Below are 21,372 nucleotides of genomic sequence, written 5' to 3' on the forward strand. Positions count from 1 at the left end.
TAATATAATGTGTATATATATATATATATATATATTTTATAATCTCTTTCTCTTCTTTATAATTTACATTTTTTTATATGACTAATATAATTTTTGAAAAATTATTGCAATTTAAGCATATAAAAATTTATAATTCAAAACAATATTCAAGATATGCCACTACAAAAGTTAATAATCAACAATACATTAAGATTATATCTGTTATACATATCTAATAAATTGATCAAGTTTATTTACAAATAATAAGCACAATTTCAATTTTTACATTAACTACATAAAACATATATACACAAATTCATTTATAGTCCATACAGGTCTTTAAATACATTCTGATTTTCAAAAATACATATTGTTCCATCTCGTGACATTTAATTTTTATTCTTTTCCTGTATATTGAAACAACTGCTCATATATCTTAACTGTATGATATTCAACTATGTTGACAATTTTATATCTGGAGAATCTTCTATGCTTCTGCCTTCAAGCAAGAGTTCATCCTGGGCCAATTTAGTTTGCGCTTGATGCAGAGGCCGAATATATCGAAAGTATTCATAGACCTTATACCCCAACAAAAGGCCACTGACCAATGTGACACCCATACAGACTTTCACAAAACCTCTGTGCAACTTATCGTATAACATCTCTTTTCTCCTTCTCCTGATTGGATCCATCTCGTCGATGAACGTGACGTCCTCGTTTTTATGCTGAAAATGCATTACATAAATATCATGGTCTATCGCTCAGGAGCACAGGTAACTTAACCTCAAAATTCTAGCACGAAAACACGAGACAATCAGACAAATTATGATTCTGTATACCTAAAGAGTATCGTTTAGTTGAGTTCGTTAACTCTTTCGTGGTTGGCAAGTTAAATTTTTCTTCTAATTAGCTTTTTTAACACATAATCGGCATATCAAACATAGATATCACGCCGCATAATAACGTGTGGGATAAACAAGACCGTCCAAATAAGGGATACTTGAATGCATCGTACTAGGGCTCTCGCTATTAAGAAATTCCGACATTTCGGCCGATATAACTATTTACACTGATTATAAATTATGATTACAAAAATAAAAGTTCTGGAGATTTTAATCGATAAATAAATAAAAGCAGCATTATTAACGATGTACAATATAATATTTTTTTGTGACTTTAACACATTTTTTCAATCCAAGTATGCATCAATTATTATTTCGGTCTGTCTTGAAATGTAATCTTATAAGCTAAAGTAAAAATTATATCAATTATTAAATTGAAAATTATCGTTCGCATGTAGACCTTGCATTAGCTTTTATACTTATTGTTATATTATTTGTTTCTTGAAAATTTATTATTGAAACATCTTCAAAAATCTATAAATTATTAAAAATTTATAAATACTTGTGCTGCTGATGTTATGAAGTTTTTATAATATTTAAAAAATTTTTTCATCAAGTTTCTTAAATAATATTAATATTAAATTTTTGAAATAAATAGAAAACTCTTTTTATCTTGCACCAGGATCCTGAAAGCCCTTTGTACGGCTCTGAGATAAAGTGTCACGATTCTCCGCCAAACGGCGCTATGATTTACAAAAATAATTTTGACATCGCATGCGAGATATAAAGATTTTACATGTTTGTGAAAATAATCAGATACGCAATAGATAAAAAAAAGTGAAATCTGTTTGCAAAATGTATGAATTTTATTAAATACATTCTGTTATAAATATACAAAGAAATTTTTGAAATGTACAATTTATATCGATTTATTGAACTGCATACAATTGGAAATATTCTTCCTTGTATCTATTTACAGCCGAGATTTTATTACAAGATAAAATTCGGGTTTCTTTTTAATTAAAATAGCAAATGATAATATATAGTTCGCAAAATATATTTGTGTCTATAAGAATTTTGTGCGGTCATTTATATCTTGACATACAAAGTTGCACATGTATTGAAGCACATGTATTCAGACCGTGGTCTAGATATTCCTGTATATAATGATTATTGATTATTCGGCAATGTTATCTCATTATACATATATTATCTTATAATAAAATATCTTATAATAAAATATATTGATCATATATATATATATATATATATATATATATATATATATATAAAATCAATATATTTTATTATAAGATTTTTATTTATAAGATATTTTATTAGATGATATATGTATAATGAGATAACACTGCTGCAAACAATCAGTAATCATTATATCTAGAGACGGAGTACACAGTCGAATATGCTTCAATACGCGTGCAACTTCGTATGTCAAAGCATAAATGACCGCGAGGTACAAAGTTTCATGAAATTTAAATGATAGTTTAGGCATTTGACATATGTAAGATAAAAAAAAATTATTTAAAAAAATTTTCATATTTCTTTTTTATATTATAAAAAAGATTGAATTGTCTGAGTCACAGCCCTAATATCTAGTTCTAAATGCAAATAAAAATAATATTCCACGTAACATTCAGACGCAACATTTAAATAAAAAAATTGTGCAGCAACATTTCTGAATATTTCGATTTTGCTGCTCTAATTCTCTAAAAACTCATCAAATATTTTTGAATCAACGTCTAACACTATTTCGTCCAAAGATGGGCCTTCCGTGGAGACTGGTAACTCTAAATTTGAAATAAACATTAATTTTACATAGGTGTGTGTGTGTGTGTGTGTGTGTGTGTGTGTGTGTGTGTGTGTGTGTGTGTGTACACATATATACATAACTAAACAAGAATATTCAGACCTGTATAAACTAACAATTGTAAATATCCGCGTGATATAATATTTACAATATAAGATACAAGATATTTATAATGTAAGATATTTATAAATGTAATTTACAATTAATTTAATTAGCCTGAATATTCTTGTTTAGATTTTTCTACATCAAAGAATAGCAAGGATTATTCCAATTCATTTTTATAATATATTACTTTCCTCTTCTTCTCTTTTTATAAGAATATAGAAATAATACTTGATATAAGAAACATACTTGGTATAGATCCAGTTGCTTTGTATTCCTCAAGATCTTCTTTGAAAGCTTCCTCAAAAGTTTCTCGTCGTTCCTTCAATTTTTTTTGCTGATTTAATTCATGTTGTGAAAGTCTCTCCGTGTGTTCGTTAGCTAGCTTTGCTAAAAAAATTAATTTGAAACAGATTATAAAAAGATATTGGTTGAATACACAAAATGTATTTTTTCATCGACGTACTTTTGAAGTTGTTCAATTCTATCAGTTTCTTCTCTTTATACAAAGCCAGTTGAAATCTGTGATCTAGTTGCCTACTTTGTAAATCCAACATTTCATTTAAATCTTCCAATCGATACAAAGCTCCTTCAACTTCCTCAAACATCTCTTGTAAATTTCCTTAAATATAAATGTGATAATTTTAGAAAAATATCGTTTCCATCTTGTTTCATAGAAAAATTTGTGTATTTTAATTTATCAAGTTTGATTTCTGAAGAAAAAGATTACCTATTTGGTCCATAAGATCTTGGATCGCATTATTAATCTTAGGAATGTAAGCTAGTGTATTATTTAAACACGCAACATTGTTCCATTCGTGTTGAAATTTTTCATAAATGGAGGATATCAGAGCATCCGCTTCCTGAGCCTTGCCCGCATTTTCTTCTGCTAGTTCGTGGAGTTCATTCCATTGTAATTGAAAATGATGTAGAACATCTGCTCCAGCATCGTAATTTACATTACGTATATTAGTTGACTTTTTACTCTTTGGATGCTCAGTGATAGACAATCCACGTATACTAAAATCATAATTGTGGTAATCTAAAGCTGCTGCTATCTATTGTTATTTTTCATAATTTGTCTCTAAAATATGATGAATTTAAGTAAGTAATATTTGTGATTCTATCATCGTTTGTTATTATTATCAGTATTATTTTTACACAATGAATGAAACAAAAGATAATATATAAATGTAAAAAAGCTTTTTACCTAGCAGATATACCTTCTTGTACTGTTTGAAACTTGCTACGTAATGATCCAAACATATTTTTGACTTGATGGCAAATATTCGCTGTCAATGAATTTCCAATACTTTCAAATCTGGCTATATTGGACAAAACTATATCATTGCAGCAGATATCGAAACGAACAAACCAAATCGTTTCACATTGAATTCGAAAGATGTTTTTAAGTTATCTATAACATATGAGGATTATCTTTAATGCAACAAGTTATTTTATAAAAATCACAGTTTATTCAACTGTAATGACCTAATTACATATATAATAAATCATGTTAATTATGTTATGATCAACTCAATCAACTTGTTTGACTAAGTATATAAATTCTCATCAACAGATAGTCATATCATTTCATAAAGAAAAAAATCTTCCTTTATTACACGCAATATTATCACTATCATTATTAAAATCATAACATCGCGATTGTTGACAACAACAAATGAAAGCTTTGTTTACACTCTTGACATCAGCTTGAAGATAAAGCAAATCTTAGTCAGTTATTATCGGTTGACAATCGAGAATGTCACAAGAACGAACTTCGTTGATGTTTTCAAAACAACACGGAGTTAACCAACACAAGTTCAAACGTAAATTGAGCAGCAACAGAAATAAAAAACAATTAGACAATTTGAAATTCGATTTACGGAGAAACGGTGTCCCGTTTTCGAGGAATGAAATTATATCAAGATACGAGAAAGAAAGCGACGTTAACCTTGTCGGTAATTTGATTCGTCGAATCATCGCGGAGATGACGATAGGTTCGTTTATTTCATCTGCACCCTCCAGCACCTTCCGCGTTCGGCACAAGATAGACACGTGTTTAGACGTCGGGATGAGAGAGAACGAATGTAACTTGAGTGCAATAAGTGCAAGGGAAACGAACCAGCCTGTTGTCAAACGGATATGTCGAGCGCCACGGAAGCGCTTGATCATCCAAGCGTGCTCCGAACTGCTCCGGATGGAAACACGGCAAGGAACCGACGTGTTTCCTCTTGACGCTTCTGCACGGAAGAATCTGTCAAAATCTGTAACTCTCGACGTATCGCTGCGGTTGCACTTCCGTTAGGCGCGCTAATCATCGCTAATTGGGAAGAATGTGATGCTTACCGACGCAAGCTCCGAATTCTATTGTCTCTTCCCAAGGATTTACTATTTAGACGTTATATATATTTTTTCAAACGCGAAAAAAATTGGGTCAGAGAATGGTACAATTCAAAGATATATATATATATATATATATATATATATATATATGTCCATTTCTATTAATTAAATATTTACTTTAATCTCGGTTTTTAACTTCCCCTTTTTATATTTTTTAATTTTTAAAATTAGCAAAAGAAAAAAATAAATTAAACAAAGACTAAAATTAATAGATATTGATAGAAATGGACATTAACTTTCTTACGTTTTTATTAATATAAATTAATTTCATTTTAATTTGCCGTTTATTTTTTTTTTTTAATTCTAAAAATTAGAAAAATAGGATAAAGAATAAATTAAACTGAGATTGAAATTAAACTTTGATTGTCTTTTGATTAAATGAACATTAGGGGAAATAAATAATTTCCAATATATTAACTATTATTTATTATAAAAAAATAATAGTTTTGTAATTGTGAAGCCATAATAGTTTGAGGCACAATACTCGCGTATAATATACGTGACATATCTACAATCAAATACAAATTTATTTTTACAACATATCCATCAGTGTAGTTTACTTTATCATTCATAATTTCTTCATGGAGTAAAATAGAGGAGAAGATTTTAACAATACATTTTGACGTGAAAAACAGAGATTAATAATCGCTATAAATAGATTGATATATAGTGTGCGCGCGCGCACGTGTGTGTGTGTGTATATATATGTGTGTGTGTGTGTGTATGTGATATATTAATAAACGATAAACAAAAATCGAAATAAAACTTAAAAACACGTACATATGTAACTTTAAAATATGAAGACAAAGCTTAATTAAAGTTTCAATACTATAATTAGTATATAACGAATTAATTAATGAACAATGAAATAGCATTACAATAAACTCATTAAGCAGAATGTTAGCAATATGTTAGCAATATGCTAGCAGTTTGTCAGCGAATCATAATATTCAAGTAGAATATTATGATAAATTGGCATCAATTGTGTCTATATTAAGCTCATGTTTTGCCAATAGAACCTACTAATATAATTTGATGGCAGATTGAAATCGCAGAATTTATTATTTCGTAATTGTTTAGATAGAATGTATAATTGAAATAGTTACAAAATAACAAATTTTCCTTAGCTCTTACAATTAATCTGACATCATTATCGATTAGCGTATCATAGATTCATAATAAATATACGATTATAATAATAAATATAATTTCAGGAAATATAACTACAGAGTAAAATTATATTAAATCTACAATTTTTAGAGTATTATTTGTAGACAAAAAAATTTGTAAAAATTTATAGATACAGTGGGAATGAAAAAAATGAAATTTATATTAAACGAATTAATAAAAGAAAGATTATAAATATATATCAAATATTAAAAATGAGTCGAAAAAATATTGATAAAAATTTAGAATACTGAAAGAAAATGATAATAGTTCAGACATTCTTAACAAATATATTTGTTATATTTTCTCTTTTACAAAGAAAAATCGGAAGAAAAGTCGGAAAGAAGAAATAATTTTTGTCTTTCATATAAAATTTCGAAATGCGAATAAAGCGTGAATCATATATTTTTTATTTTTATATAATCATAAAATTTTAATCTGATTCTGAAAAAATTATTCAATAAAAATGATCTATTATTACAAAATTAATGTATAATTTATATTATTGAGGAGCATGTTATAAATCTATTTACACACCGTTTAATACGAAAGTATTACTTTCACCAATATAATAAATAGAATAGAGTAGCTTACAAGATGCTCGTTAAAAAATACGGTCGAATGATGATCGTCTTAGAAAATAGGGAGGAAGCAAAAAGAAGATTCGAGCCCTAACCAATTTTCATAATAAATGTTGTGTAAGAGAGGGGGATCAATAAGAAGCTTATTAGCTTTTATTAACGGATTATTAACGGATTTATCTTAAGTATTTAGTAATCATATAACATTTATTCTATATTTATTTTAATTTTCATTTTCTATAAATTAAATTTCCTCATAAAATGTTAAATTATCTCTGTAAATAAATAGCAATTTTTTATGTTATACAACTTATGCAATTTTATATATGCTATTATAAATTTCAAAGTTCTAACCTTTCTATCATTATTAAAATTAAAAAAAAATTATATTTGTGTAATTATTTTTGTGAATATGACATTTAGACTAGACTTTAGAATAAATACGGAATACGAAATTGTATAACATAATAATAAAATTAATATAATTAATGAAGGGATGTAAAAATGAAAATCTTTATAATATAAAAACGAATGCTAAAAAGTATATGATGTTTTGATTCAAATATTTAAAACATATATAATTGTTCTCGGACAAAAGTTAGATTTTTTTTAGTCGATTATTATATTTATTTACAAAATTTGTCGTAATACTAAATTATATATCAGTTTAATAATGAGAATTATATTCCAATTTTAGACTAAAAATATGTATTATACCGAATAATAATTAGAACAGATTTGAAGCATAAAGTAAATATAAATGATTTACTAATGAAACATAAGATGTCGCCTGAGGACTAAAAATGTTGAATTTATTTATTTCGTGTCGTTCGCTATTTAATGCAAAAGAATCTTGATAATATAAAGTCCAAAATCGAGATATAAAAAGTCTTTCACAAAGCTGTCTTTAAGACGTCCTTTAGACTTCTTTAATACATCTTTAAGTTGCATAAGTGTCGGTCCACAATAGGTGATTTAAGCTTTAAGAAGTAGGAAATTGACCAATTATAATCTAATATGAAAAGAATAATCGACTATGATTGGTCAATTTCTTACGGCTTAAAGATTAAATACTTATTGTGGACTGACACTTTGACACTGACTTTTAATCTTAGTTTATGAGTCCTCTTTAAGAAATAAATGAAGTTAAAAATCTATACTTGAACAACTCAATTCTAAATCACGCAAGCTTTAATTTTAATTTTGCAAAAAATTCAAATCAAAGTCGAAACATTTGCATTTTTATATGATTTAACATATTATAATTTAAATAAACTTTTCAGTTATCAATTTTTATATTGGCTTTTCTTTATTTGTTTGAGTAACTATTTAATTTCTAAAGATTAAAAAAAATTAATTTTATATATTAATACAAATATATACAAATATATACAAATATATAAAATTGATTATATAACTCATTATAAAATTAAATGACTATAGGTTTGTTTTCTGTTTCTGTATTGGGTTGTATCAAATCTTTTTATTTCGCTTTTGTCAAACTTCAAACTTCAAATATGTGTTCTAGTTCATTTTAAGTACGAGTGTACACGAGTTAACTACAAAAAACAGGTCATATATGAAGTCATAAAGATCGTTTAATTTGATACAAAACTAAATTTTTTTCTTTTTCTTATTGTCACATTATCCAGAGGATAATTACCCTTCTTAAATAGCCTAATTATGCGAGAAGGGTAAATTTTCTATCTAGACTTACGCAACCCAATAACAATATTCAGATTCCTCTTAGGAAGGCTATTCATACATGAAAAGATACATGAGAAGATAGAAGATATTGAAGAGAGAGAAAATAATCGGATTATCTTTTTAGTTTAGCATCTCTTGCATGAGTGCTTATAAGGTCATATATTATTAAAGGTGACAGATGCGTATGATGTGAAATTTGATCTTACGATACGTGCGCGCGCGCGCGCGCGCGCGCACGCACACACACACACACACACACACACACACACACACACACACACACACACACACACACACACATCAGCATCAGAAAACTTATTTATTATCTTACAATAATATTTTAAATAAGGAGTTTTGAATTAATATTATATCTAATAGAATATAAAAAAAAATGCTGTATAAGTGTTTTTAATTTACGTACCTAATGTTTACGATGAAATATTTTAAAACAGCTCAAAATATAGAAAAATACATATTTTTTTATAAACTTAAGGATTATAGTAAATTTTCAAAATTAACTTTTTGATTTAATTTTATTTTTATTCTCACAGAATACAGACATTCTGAAACTATATTTAATTTGAAAAATAAATCATTTTTTTATACATAATTTTCGTATTTGCGTAAAAACATAACACGTCAAGTTGAAAACGTTGAAAACAAATTTTGCAGATAAATACAATAATCAAATAAACTCTATCTTTTGTCCAACATAATCATTATATATGCTTTAAAAAAACTTTTGAATCATAACGTTATATACTCTTTAGTTTCCATATTATAGAGATTCATTTCTACAAATTATATTAATTTCGTTATCTCATACAATCTCATCCCGGTATTCGTTGCCTGAATATCACATTCACGAAAATAATTATATATACGCGAATATAATTTCTTTTTATTTTAATATCATATATAATAGAATGGTTAGATTTTCGAAATTAATAACGTATACCTGATAATATAATATCAAACTTTTTCATAAAATCGTTATTTATTTACAAAAATAATTTCTAATATTTCATGAAAAAATAAAATTTGTAAGAAAATAAAATTTAAATTAAATATGTTAACTGATTATTTAAGAGAAATATCTTACGATAAAGGCATAAAAAAATTTAATTTTAATTTATTTAAAAAATTGTCAAAAAAGCTATGTGATTCCGGCTTTAAACTTAGATTGTTATGCTTCAATTCCGTTTTAAATAACAGGCACAGACGGAATTGTCGGCAAATAGGATGCAGACAAACGATGCTGGAGACAAATAATTTAGAGGCAAACGGAGTTTTCCCATAACTATCACGCAAACGTTTCGATCTTCATATAATCATCCTTATTGCAAAAATAACTATTAAAAAACAAAATTAAAACAAAATAAATTCTCCTAATACATGTCAAATTCGATTAATAAAAAATTAGAAACGCCTTACGGTTCCGAAATATAAAATTCATAAATGAAATTGGAACCACAATACTTTGTCACAAATCATGTTGATAAAAATGTTTTTTCCGGATCAGGCGTAACCATACATAAACATGTCTAATAAACAAAAAGTTAAAGTTAAAATTAATAAGTCCATAACTATAAATTATGGAAAAAGAGTGAGAAGGAGCTGAAAAAAACAAAAAGAGAAATAAATAATTGACATATGTATAGTAACAAAATAGGGAATATAAATGTGAAGGTAGTATTAGATATAGAAGAATAGGAGCATGAGTAGTGTGCGAGTGTATAGGAGTATAGGAATTTAGGTATAGCGATATTTATTTATATATATATATATATATATATATATATATATATATATACATATGTATGCATGTAATCTATTGTATATTCATAAATATTATTTTTGAGCGTAGATAGGAACATAGGCAATTAGAATGTAAATGAGAGGCAATACAGATTTAATTATTAGTTAGGTTATGCTGTGAATAGGCAAAAATTGTAAACGAATAAAGTCTTTTCTTGGTAATGTAAACTGAAGAAATCAAATCTATCTAGCTAATAAATCACCATAAAAGCCAAAATTAATAATAAAAAAAAGAAAATTGTATAAAGAAAATAAAATAATAATAATTGTGAAATAGTCATACCTGATATCGATATCACTTACAAGGGAAAGTACACAATTGTTCTCCCCACAATTTTAATGAGCTTCGAATATGTTAAAATATAAATAAAAATAAGAGACACGTATTTTTTTTATCTGCGTTCTGGCACGTAGAGAGGGTGAAATCACCCCTTGAAAAAAAATCGGCTTTTTTCTTTCTGAGTAAATATCGTCTAAACTGTTAAAGATATTTAGAAAAAATTATAGAAAAAAAGTTTTAAACAAAAGTTTTATAGCTGCAAGTGTACTGTACAAGAATGCATTTGAATTTTTTAAAAATGTTATATTTTCGAGCACCTCCCTTACCTCCCTAATTTAAAAAAATTTTTTAATTTTTATAAGAATAAAAATTCAAGAGCATTTTCTGTTGAATACAACAGATATAATAAAGTATATAATAAAGTCATTTTCTGAAATCGCATTTTTGGGAAATGAACGAGAAATACCTCTATATACGCGTTCCACACGTATTCGTCATACCGCATTGGCGGTATAGAATATAAACATATGTATGTATTAATGATATTATTGAAAATGAAAATATGCATATATGCAAATATAAAAAACATATATTATATTAATTAAATCAATTAATATTATTTCTTTGCACCATAAACAACGGTAACAACAACACAAACTATATTGCGCGGAACAACGTTAATGGTGAATATAACGCAATTCGTCAGTACAGTACCAACAATAATTGCAAAAATAATTATTGAAATAAGAGCTTTTTTATAATAACAATAATAATAAAAAGAATAGTAATAATAGTAATAATGATAGCAGGTTTTGTTAAACGGTATTTAAATATTTTTTTTTATATATTTGAATGAGCGAACGTGACACAACAGCTAGCGCAGTGGTCTACTATGCTAGAGATCCCGGATTTAATTTGTAAAAAAAAAAATACGTAGTACCTTGTGTTACTACGTATGAATAAGTAAATTTATTTAATATTTTTAAAGTTATGTTAATTGTTTATGATGCAAAGAAGTGATATTAATTTATTTAATATCGTATATATTTTTTATATTTGCATATATGCATATTTTCATTTTCAATAATGTCATCAATACATACACATGTTTATATTCTATATTAAATTATTTATTCTAAACTAAATGTGTAAAATTATAAAATATTTAGTTATTCGATCTAACCTACTACATTATTCTTATGTAAATATAAAGCTATTAATTAATTTTATGTTTCTATAATTGTTTTATTACACGCGTTAATTATTAATATTTTTATAATATAAAACATCTATCTTGTCAAACCAATAAAAAAGATTTCTTTATTATTAATAAACTCCTCTACACATTTTTTACATTTTTGCGTCTTAATATAAATAAAATTCTTCCACATGCACAACAGTTTTGCTTGAGTTTGATATCCTCAGTTATCTTACACAGTGTGTGCCATTTTCTTACTTCATTATTAAACTGATATATTTCCAGATTGAAGTCCCAATAACAATTTTCACATAGTCGACAATAAGGCTGCTTAGTTTCTCAATAAATTATTTCCTGGTAGATCGCAGTTTAACGCGTGTAGTAAAACACGCGAATTAACGCGCGTAATAAAACAATTATAGAAACATAAAATTAATTAATGCACATCATTGATTCACAGCAAGGCCTCGTATGTCTCTAAGTGTTCTTGAGGAGATACGCTGTCTAACTGCAATTTCTCTTCTGCCGGGAGTTTTTAAAATTAATAAAATTTAATTCTTTAAAGGTAATTTCTTTTTAAAAAGCAAATTAGAATGTAATTTCAAATTTATCTGATTTACTTTTGAAAAAGAATTTGTCACTTTTAGTACTACTTTTAATTATTTAATTATTGTCACTGCAGGTTTTTTCTTTTACACGACTGAAACACGACTTTCAACTAATCATTAATCAGCTCTATCATAATTTTTGATAAAAGTAATAAAAAAAACATATATATTTTATTGATAAAACAAATACATACATATACATATACATATAATTGACTCACACTAATATTAATGATATTATTGAAAATGAAAATGTGTACATATGAACATATATGCACATATGAAAAATATATATCAAATATCGTATATATTTTTTTTATTTAATTAATAAATTAAATCAATTAATATTATTTGTTTGCACCATAAACGATTAACTTAAAAAATATTAAATAAATTTACTTATTTATACGTAGTAATATGAGGTACTAACATAAAGTACACTATGTCTTTTTTTTACGAATCCGGGATCTTTATCATAATAGATCAATGCGCTGTCTGTTGTGCCATGTTTGCTCATTCAAATATATAAAAAAAATATTTAAATATCGTTTAACAAAACCTGCTGTTATTATTGCTATTATTACTATTATTATTATTATTATTATTATAAAAAAGCTCTTATTTCAATAATTATTTTATTTTTCGCTCATTTCCCAAAAATGCGATTTTGGAAAATGACTTTATTATACTGTTGTACTCAATAGAAAATGCTTTTGAAGTTTGGCCGTATAAAAATTAAAAAATTTTTTTAAATTAGGAAGAGGTGGGAGGAGTGCTCGAAAATATAACATTTTTTAAAAATCCGAATATGTCGTTGTAAAATACATTTGCAGCCGTAAAACATCTGTCTAAAACTTTTTTTCATATCTTTAACGGTTTGGACGATATTTACTTAGGAAAAAAAAAACTGATTTTTTTTCAAGGAATAGTTTCACCCTCTTAACGTGTGAAAACGCAGATAAAAAAGTACATGTCTCTTATTTTTGTCTATATTTTCATATTCATATCAATTCACATCAATTCAACATATTCGAAGCTCATTAAAATAGTGGGGAACAGTTGTGTACCTTTCCTTGTTAGCTTCGGCTCGAATAGTTTGTATTGTTTATATTGTTTATATTGTTGATTTATTTTCACATAAAGCCTTAACTTTTATTATTAATTTTTTATAAAAAGTCTCTTAAAAAAAGTTTTGGAAAAAATATTAATATATCAATTGAAAAGACTCAAAGAACTTTACTTTAAGAACTTTTATACATGAAAATATAAACATATGTGGTGATGTTAAGTATGTAGTGAGTTTAGAGAACTCAAGTTGTCAGAAATAAAAAATTCTTGAAAATTTCGAAATTATATGAGTATAGCTAAGTGTAAGAATTTTTTAAAATAATTTTTTCATAAAATAATGGTTTTAAAATAAAATTCAAAATTTTTTTAGATTTTGACATCTTCAAACATTCTTACATTTAATCTTATATTTAAAATTTATATGGTTACTTTTTTCAAAAAGATTAATATAAATATTATCGGTGTCATGATACATTATGCATGCTAACGTTTCATGAACATTATAGTTCACTTCATCAAGTCGAGGAACAATCTAATAATGTTTAATCTTATTTTCAGATTAATCTCATTCTAAAAATTAAAAAAAAAAGAAATCCCTACGCCTTATTGAATGATCATTTATTTTATAAAATTAATCTTGAAATTTGAAGCCAATCAAAAATTGCTTTAGTTATAAATGCCGTTAGTTGAAGAAAAATGATTTTGAAAAAAACGCATTTAAAAAGTTTCAATATTAATTCGATTATTAATTTAAGTCAAATTTACTAATTTAAAATTGCTATAGTAAATTTATTGTTGATGAAACAAATACGATAGACTACATGATTGACGGAAAGTCTAAACACATGGAGCTGAGTAGGACTCAAGTTAGACTAAAGATTGTTTTAAGAATGATCGGTCAGCTACGTTTGTTATTGAACATTCTTTCAGCCGTTTTCAGTGTTTGAGACTACAATTAAGAATCCGTTTACTTTTATTTTTCTACATGATCAAATTCTAAATCTGTATTCTAAATCTAACTTTAAAATCTGTATTTTTTATGCAATATGCAGGCCAGCCATTATTTTGCCTTCCTTTTCTGAATAAATTTCACTTTTTTCGCCATCTATGATCCGTTAATATTCTCAGAGACATATTTTTAAAATAATATCTCTATTAACTCCTCTATTAACTCTCTATTAACTCCTTTTTTATTTTTATCTGTTAACTTTTTCGTTATTTGATATCATATAATATCCGGAAACATATGTGATTTTATTTAGATTTACTCAATTTTTCAAATTTACACGCGAATTCAAACTAGAAATAATTCTGTAATAGGCTTGACAAGTATTGCTGTTATACTATCAAAATATAAATTTCAATACGTAATATGACTTACGACATTAAAAATAAACAACAAGATAAGCAAATGACACACAAAGTGAATTATAATAAATTTCTTCAGAAATATAGATATATTAAAAAAAAAAGATAGATTTTTCTTTTTTTGTAAATTTTTTTTATACAGAAAAGAATTTTGCATATTTTAGCTTTAAGAAACTTAGATAACTTTTTAGAAAACTTAGAAATGATTAAGCTATCTTAGAAATACTCTCTCTTTTTAATTCTTTTCTAATATATTCATCAAAACGATTGTAAGATAGACTTTATCTCCAGGAATTTCATAGTTCTTATAATTATGTTCTTATTATTTTTCAAGAATTTCAAATCTCTCATTAATTTTAGGTTCGAATATTTTAAATAAATAGTTTTTCCCTTTAAATAAGAGTCGAAAGAAAATTTATTATTTAAAAATCAACCATATAATCACTTTTTAAGAGAGTATATTATAGTAAAATTTTCAAAAAAATCAATTTTTTTACATTTTTTGAAAAATTGATATCTTAAAAATACGCTCCTAAAAGATTTTAATAAAATTCAAAGTATTTCTTGAATTGTATAAGTATAATGATACTGCACACTAGTTGCCTTAAAACCTTTAGACTAATTGAGCCCTGTATGTATTTAGACTATAAAAATTCTGTATTTCATTGACCATGTAGTCTATCATGTTTGTTTCACCGGAAATATATAAACTAATAAATTCAACTGATAAATAGTCGGTACTAAAACTTTAAATGCGCATTTTTCTCAAAATCATTTTTCTTCAACTGGCGGCGTCCATAACTAGAACAATTTTCGACCGATTGGTTTCAAAAATAACTTCACAAAATAAGTAGTTTCAATTTTGCGTAGAAATTTTTTTTAATTCTCAATTTTTAAGAACGAGATGTTTAAAGATGTCAAAATATATATGTATAGTATAATTAATATTTTCTAAGACTTATTATTATTTAAAACAAATCCCCAAAAAGGCTTTTTTATTTAAAAAAAAATCCTAAAAAGGGCTCTTATTGTACGTGATTTCTTAAAGAAACCTTCTCTTTAATTTAAATTTTAATAGCTTTCTTATTCATTACTAAACACCGGAAGACAAAAAAAATTTCTTAATCGATCGCTAAAATAAATATTATATATTATGTGACTAGCCAAACACTTACCTATATTATATAATCAAATGTTAAACATCTTTTCTGTATTTTATATTTAGTTTTTTATATATATATATTCGAATATTTTTTTAATATATTTGGTATTTTATATATATATATATATACCATATATATATATATATATATATATATATATATAATCTTTTTTATCTTTTAAAGTATAGTACAGTATTAGTTATTTTATTATCATATTAAAAAAAGAAAATATCAAGAAAGAAAGACATACTTAAGCACATAAAATAAAATATTTAATATATCGATATACATGTGTAATGTATATATCCATGTACAAGAATTAGATCATAACTTTCTATACTTCACGTAGACTAAAAATAATTCGTAGCTTTGAATTGCTCCAAGTTGCTCATTAGTTACGTAATTATACTTAACGTGGCCAAATGTAGCAAGTCAGCATCCTATTGCGTAACAATTAAATGCATATCAAATATTGTTTGCTTTGTTTTCTTGATTATGTAATCGGAATAATTTATTTTGTGTCACATTATCATCTAATTTTGAAATGACAGAAGAATAATTTTACAAAAAGAAAAAACATTCCATTAGTCGTAAAAATTCTTTTTAATTCGCATATTTCTATATATTTTGAAAATATGTTAAGTGTATGTAGTGGAAGAAAAAGAAGGAAAGGAAATGATAAAAAATGATAAACTAAAAACTTGTTTAACTTAGTTGCATTCTATGATTTCGTCTTTAATTTTTTTCAAATCTAAAGTATATCTATATCTTTAGAGTATAGTTAAAAAATGAATACATTCGTAACAACTCTACACCAACAATAATTACCCAATTTATTAAAAAAAAAATATTTTATCATAAAAGTTTATTAAAACACATTTATTTGTCAATATTGTAATGTGTATTTTATATTTCATAAAGTGTATCAGTTTTTCGTATCAATTTTTACTATATTCTCAATTTACAAAAGTAGATCTGTGAAATTCATATATAAAAACAAAAAAAAAAACGACTCAACAGTATAATGGAAAATATCTTGGAGAAAGAAAACGCCTGTTAATTGGATAATTAATCGTACTAATTCTGCATATAATTGGCCAACTGTTTCGTACACCAAGAATTTTCAATGTATTAAACGGCGGTTGGCTTGCTGATTGGTTGGTTGCATCGCGTTGGTTGGTTAGATCATCATCCACGAGCAATTTGGCAACATCGCTAAAGCTTAACCCTCTCCCCACCCTCACTCCGCCGTACCATGCCAGTACGACTGTTGTGCTTAGCAACCAGTGAGGTCAACAAACGAGGTCAAATTATACATTAACTTTGTCGCGAGAAAAGATTATTATCGTATTGTTGATGAACTATTACCACGTATTCTTAGCGCTATTATCCTTTGAATAATCAAACAGTCATCCATATAATAAAAGAAACTAAAATATCTGAGAAAACTATTTATGTAGCTGGAGGAAGAAATAATTTCGTCATTTCTTTTAATAATTCAACATTTACAACGCAAAGAATACATATAGAGCTTAAAATATAATAGAAATAGGAAACTATTATAATTATTGTAATTTAAGCTAATAATTATTGTAATTCAGCATGGAAATATAATTATTCGGTCTTCTTTATCTTTTATGAAAAAGAACAGTTATTTGAAGTTTTCGCATGACGTTCCGAAAATAGATATCAAGAGAAACTCTGCTATTAAAAAATGTTACTGTTGTCATGTTAAACATGAACTAAAGTTATATATAGTTTCTATGGTAATGGATATCATAGAATATCTGGATATATAACTGCGCAGCTGTAAAGCAAAAAAAGATGAAAAGAAGAGTGGAAAAGAAACATTCCATTATGGAAGAAGAGGGCATTAAAAGATTCGAACCAAAGCGAGACGTGAATTTATTGGTAGAAACGTAGAAGCTCTAAGTAGATAGAATATCTCTGGGGTAGATGCGAGAGGAGAGAAGAGAAACCCGGGAGAGGCGAGGAAATGGATGCAGTGTCGGTAGTGGGGTAAATCCGTCCCTTTCCCCCTCTCCGCTGCGTTCCCAAGCATTCGCTCTCTGTTGAGTCGGTCGGTTCTGCTGTTCCATCATGTGGGATGAGGACAAGCAAGCGCGCCAGCAACAGCAGCAACGACCAGCAACTGATTGACCAGCAACAGCGACACACAGGCGCAGTACGAACATGGAAAATTCCACTCCCTATTTTGCCTCCACCCTTCGCAGCAGGAGAGGCGAAATGAAAGATGGGAGAGGGGAAACGCTATTATTTTTATTGCGCTCTCTACAGGCGTATTAACTCACGTTGTGGTTGAGTAATGTTAGCCTGTACTCGGTTATTGCATTCCCGTTGGCTATACAAGCCCGCATACATTTGCAACTATTCTATTATTATACTGAAACGTAGTTTCACATGATTGTTTGGTATAGAAATTGAAATACGATCATATTGCATATCTGAATATTGAATATGTGATTATTAAGTTGTAATAAATACTATTATATTTATATCTGATATTGCTGAAGCTTATTTAGTATACATAAACAAATTTCTAGTATTATAAATATTCACTTATGTTATAAACGCATATTGCTGAAGTAAGAGAAAAAAATAAAAGAATAACTAGAATAAAAGTTTAATAAATTTTAACAAATTTACTATTCGAATTTTAATAATTGAGAACTTTGAAATATTATATATTCTTTATGATTGAATTAACATTGACAACAGCAGTTAGTGTATGAATTCTACAATTATATAAGATACAACTAATCTACAAAAATGAATATAAATACATGCAGAGTGATAAAAGAAATGATTCAGATATCAAAAGTTTATGTAAAAAAATTGCATTGGATGAAAGAAGTCGGTACGATAAACACGAACAAATTATAAAATATATTTTTAGCTTCGTTAACGAAACGCTATCAAAAATTCTCCTTTTCTGTCTCTATTTAGCATAAATAAAACTCATCAAGAAAAAATCGAGCTTAAAATATTGTGCGCAACTCGTGGTAAAATTGAATTTGAGGGGAAGTAACAGAGGGAAATGGTAGGTCAATGTACGTTACGAGTCATGTTCCATCTCTTTCTCTCTCTTCCTTCTCTCATTCCCGATCTCCTCCTCTTCCACCTCTTTTTCTTCTCCCACTTCTTTTTTCCGTACCCAAGTTACACTGCTACTATATCGTGATAATCTTGCCTGCTCCATAAAGGGGATTACCTTCTCTGCGCCAAACTAACACTCATTGCTCATACTAGTACGGAGTTTCTACTAGCCGTAGAACGGAAGTTATGTGGCGGAGTGGGGACAGGAACGATCGATAGTCAAGTATTTCTCGGAATGTAAATACTAGTAGCAACCGGGTGCATATTTGACCACCCAATTGCATGCTTGTAGCTTTACAGCGCAAGGTCGCAGCAATATCTGGTTGGCTGATATCGCTTTTATTTAAACATTGAGTATTGTGTCGATTTATTAATGAGCAACAGCAAAGTGCCGTAACGAGTTTTCTTGTTATGATGATAAAAAACGAGTAAAACGAATAAATAATAAGCCTAATGACTTTCGTCTGCAACTAAACACAATTTGTAGGCAACGACTGAAGCGTTACATTCCTTGACAGATTTTTATTCTTCGTGAGTGAAGATACCATCAGAATGTGTCTACTTCGTAATACATATAAGACATCTTGATTAATGATAGCAATTTTCAAAGCACATAACTATAACTCCAAAAATATTTATTTAAATAATTTATGTACAACTGCATCGCTTTTCCTTCCTGCTCGGCGGGAGGAGAAGGGAGGGGTGTGGCATACAAATGAGCTCAGAACAATCGTTCTATTCATCGCACACAAGATCTTTTCTTTAAGTCTACCAAATAAAATAAAGTCAATTTTCTATAAGGGTACGTTCTAAATATAGAATCCAGGCATTGTGCTATTCGAATATCTGGGACCGAGATTCGTTACGATCAATAGACGGCAGATTCGGCCGTTTTCGACATGTTCCGTTAAGTTCCCCTACTATATTCGTCCTCATCGACCTCTAACCATTACCAGCCACGCCTTGCTCGCTGTATAAATTCCATCAGCTAAACCGGTTATCCGGGATGCAATTATACTATTTCTGCATACTATAGATTTTCCTTAGAAAAGCATCTGGAAAAAATACGGCTCGCTTATCTTTTCAATTTACATACTAAGCGATGCATTTTAAATATCACATTAATTAATATCATTTTTTATTTTGAATCAAGCATTTTCCAGAAAAAATATTTTAATAAAAAATTTTTAATAATTTAATTGTTAAAATATCATTAACATTAATATCTCAAAAAGGTGACATAATTCACATATATTATGTAATCTTAAAATTAAAATTTAAAATTTTATAAATATAAAAATTATAATTTATTTAAAATTTCAAAATTTATGAGAAAATATTTGTTCGAGAAAAAAAATCGACGTATCCCTTATGAATCAACCTCCCATATATGTATAAATATTAAATGTCGTGTTTTATTGCATTACATAAATGCAATATCATATAATGATACTTAATCATATTTTTTATCACGTAAGTTTCTCAGAAGTTTAAATTAATTAGCATTATGAAATAAAAAACTAGGAAAAATTAAATTATCAATTAATCATGCTCATATTAGAGAATTTTTTAAAAGATGGAATAAAATAGTGTGACTTAAGATATTCATAATAACATATATATACATTATATTGATTGCAATTAATAAACTATTTTTGTAAAAAATTGAGACATAAATTGATTATCATTATTGATATAAAATAACGGTTGATAAAGAACAAAATAATGTATTTAATAATTGGTTAAATACAATAGATGCCTATTCCAATAGAGTTAATTATAATAATTTTATTCGTACAATAATTTAAATCACTGTATTGAAAGGATTTTTGTATGATAAATATATCATTTGTACAAGATTCGACCAATCGCGAGGGATTTAATTATGGCTGAAAGTAAAGTATGACGTATCCACCATGACATTCTGAGACCAGCTTTGAGTCGTTGAGATTGTTGGTTGGTATCTCCAGCTTCTTACGGATCAATGTCACGATGGCTGTCAAACAGCATGTTCTCAGGGAAAAAGCAAATGCCGTTTCCCTTCAATTTCCACAGAACCAGAAGAACCGCCGTCGCGAAATTATGGATATTAAACGTCAGCGGTGCTTTTAAATACAATGGATGACAGGCGGCAATTGGACAG

At 27.2% G+C, this 21,372-nt stretch overlaps 1 protein-coding gene and 1 long non-coding RNA gene across 4 annotated transcripts; both read right to left on the minus strand.

Annotated features, from left to right (window-relative positions):
- Positions 1 to 562: 562 nt before the first annotated feature.
- On the minus strand, positions 563 to 5,112 carry Dysb (dystrobrevin binding protein dysbindin). 3 transcript variants are annotated; one of them, XM_089079803.1, is made up of 6 exons: positions 4,240 to 5,109; positions 3,959 to 4,165; positions 3,479 to 3,768; positions 3,215 to 3,370; positions 2,998 to 3,138; positions 563 to 704 (listed from the first exon to the last, which is right to left on the minus strand). In XM_089079803.1, the coding sequence occupies exons 2-6, from the start codon at positions 4,012 to 4,014 to the stop codon at positions 700 to 702; spliced, it is 648 nt and encodes a 215-aa protein (XP_088935929.1). In that variant the 5' UTR covers positions 4,015 to 4,165; positions 4,240 to 5,109; the 3' UTR covers positions 563 to 699. The 3 variants fall into 3 exon arrangements, with proteins under 3 accessions (XP_088935929.1, XP_088935928.1, XP_088935927.1); XM_089079802.1 differs by lacking the exon at positions 563 to 704 and adding an exon at positions 818 to 1,355 and having other exon boundaries at positions 4,240 to 5,112; XM_089079801.1 differs by lacking the exon at positions 563 to 704 and adding an exon at positions 1,665 to 2,626 and having other exon boundaries at positions 4,240 to 5,107.
- Positions 5,113 to 19,962: 14,850 nt separating this feature from the next.
- On the minus strand, positions 19,963 to 21,345 carry LOC105427868 (uncharacterized). Its single transcript, XR_016139893.1, has 2 exons — positions 21,145 to 21,345; positions 19,963 to 20,284 (listed from the first exon to the last, which is right to left on the minus strand). It is a non-coding gene; the product is annotated as an uncharacterized LOC105427868 (long non-coding RNA).
- Positions 21,346 to 21,372: the final 27 nt, after the last annotated feature.

The sequence above is a fragment of the Pogonomyrmex barbatus genome, unplaced genomic scaffold (assembly GCF_055798465.1).
Source record: "Pogonomyrmex barbatus isolate J1 unplaced genomic scaffold, ASM5579846v1 scaffold3, whole genome shotgun sequence".
Classification (NCBI taxonomy): Eukaryota; Metazoa; Arthropoda; class Insecta; order Hymenoptera; family Formicidae; genus Pogonomyrmex; species Pogonomyrmex barbatus.

Coding starts and splice junctions, on each gene's coding strand:
- Dysb (XM_089079801.1), bottom strand. CDS start 4,014: ATGTTTGGATCATTACGTAGCAAGTTTCAAACAGTACAAGAAGGTATA. Junction 3,371..3,478: donor AGATCTTATGGACCAAATAG/GTAATCTTTTTC, acceptor TTTATATTTAAG/GAAATTTACAAGAGATGTTT. Junction 3,139..3,214: donor AGAATTGAACAACTTCAAAA/GTACGTCGATGA, acceptor TAATTTTTTTAG/CAAAGCTAGCTAACGAACAC.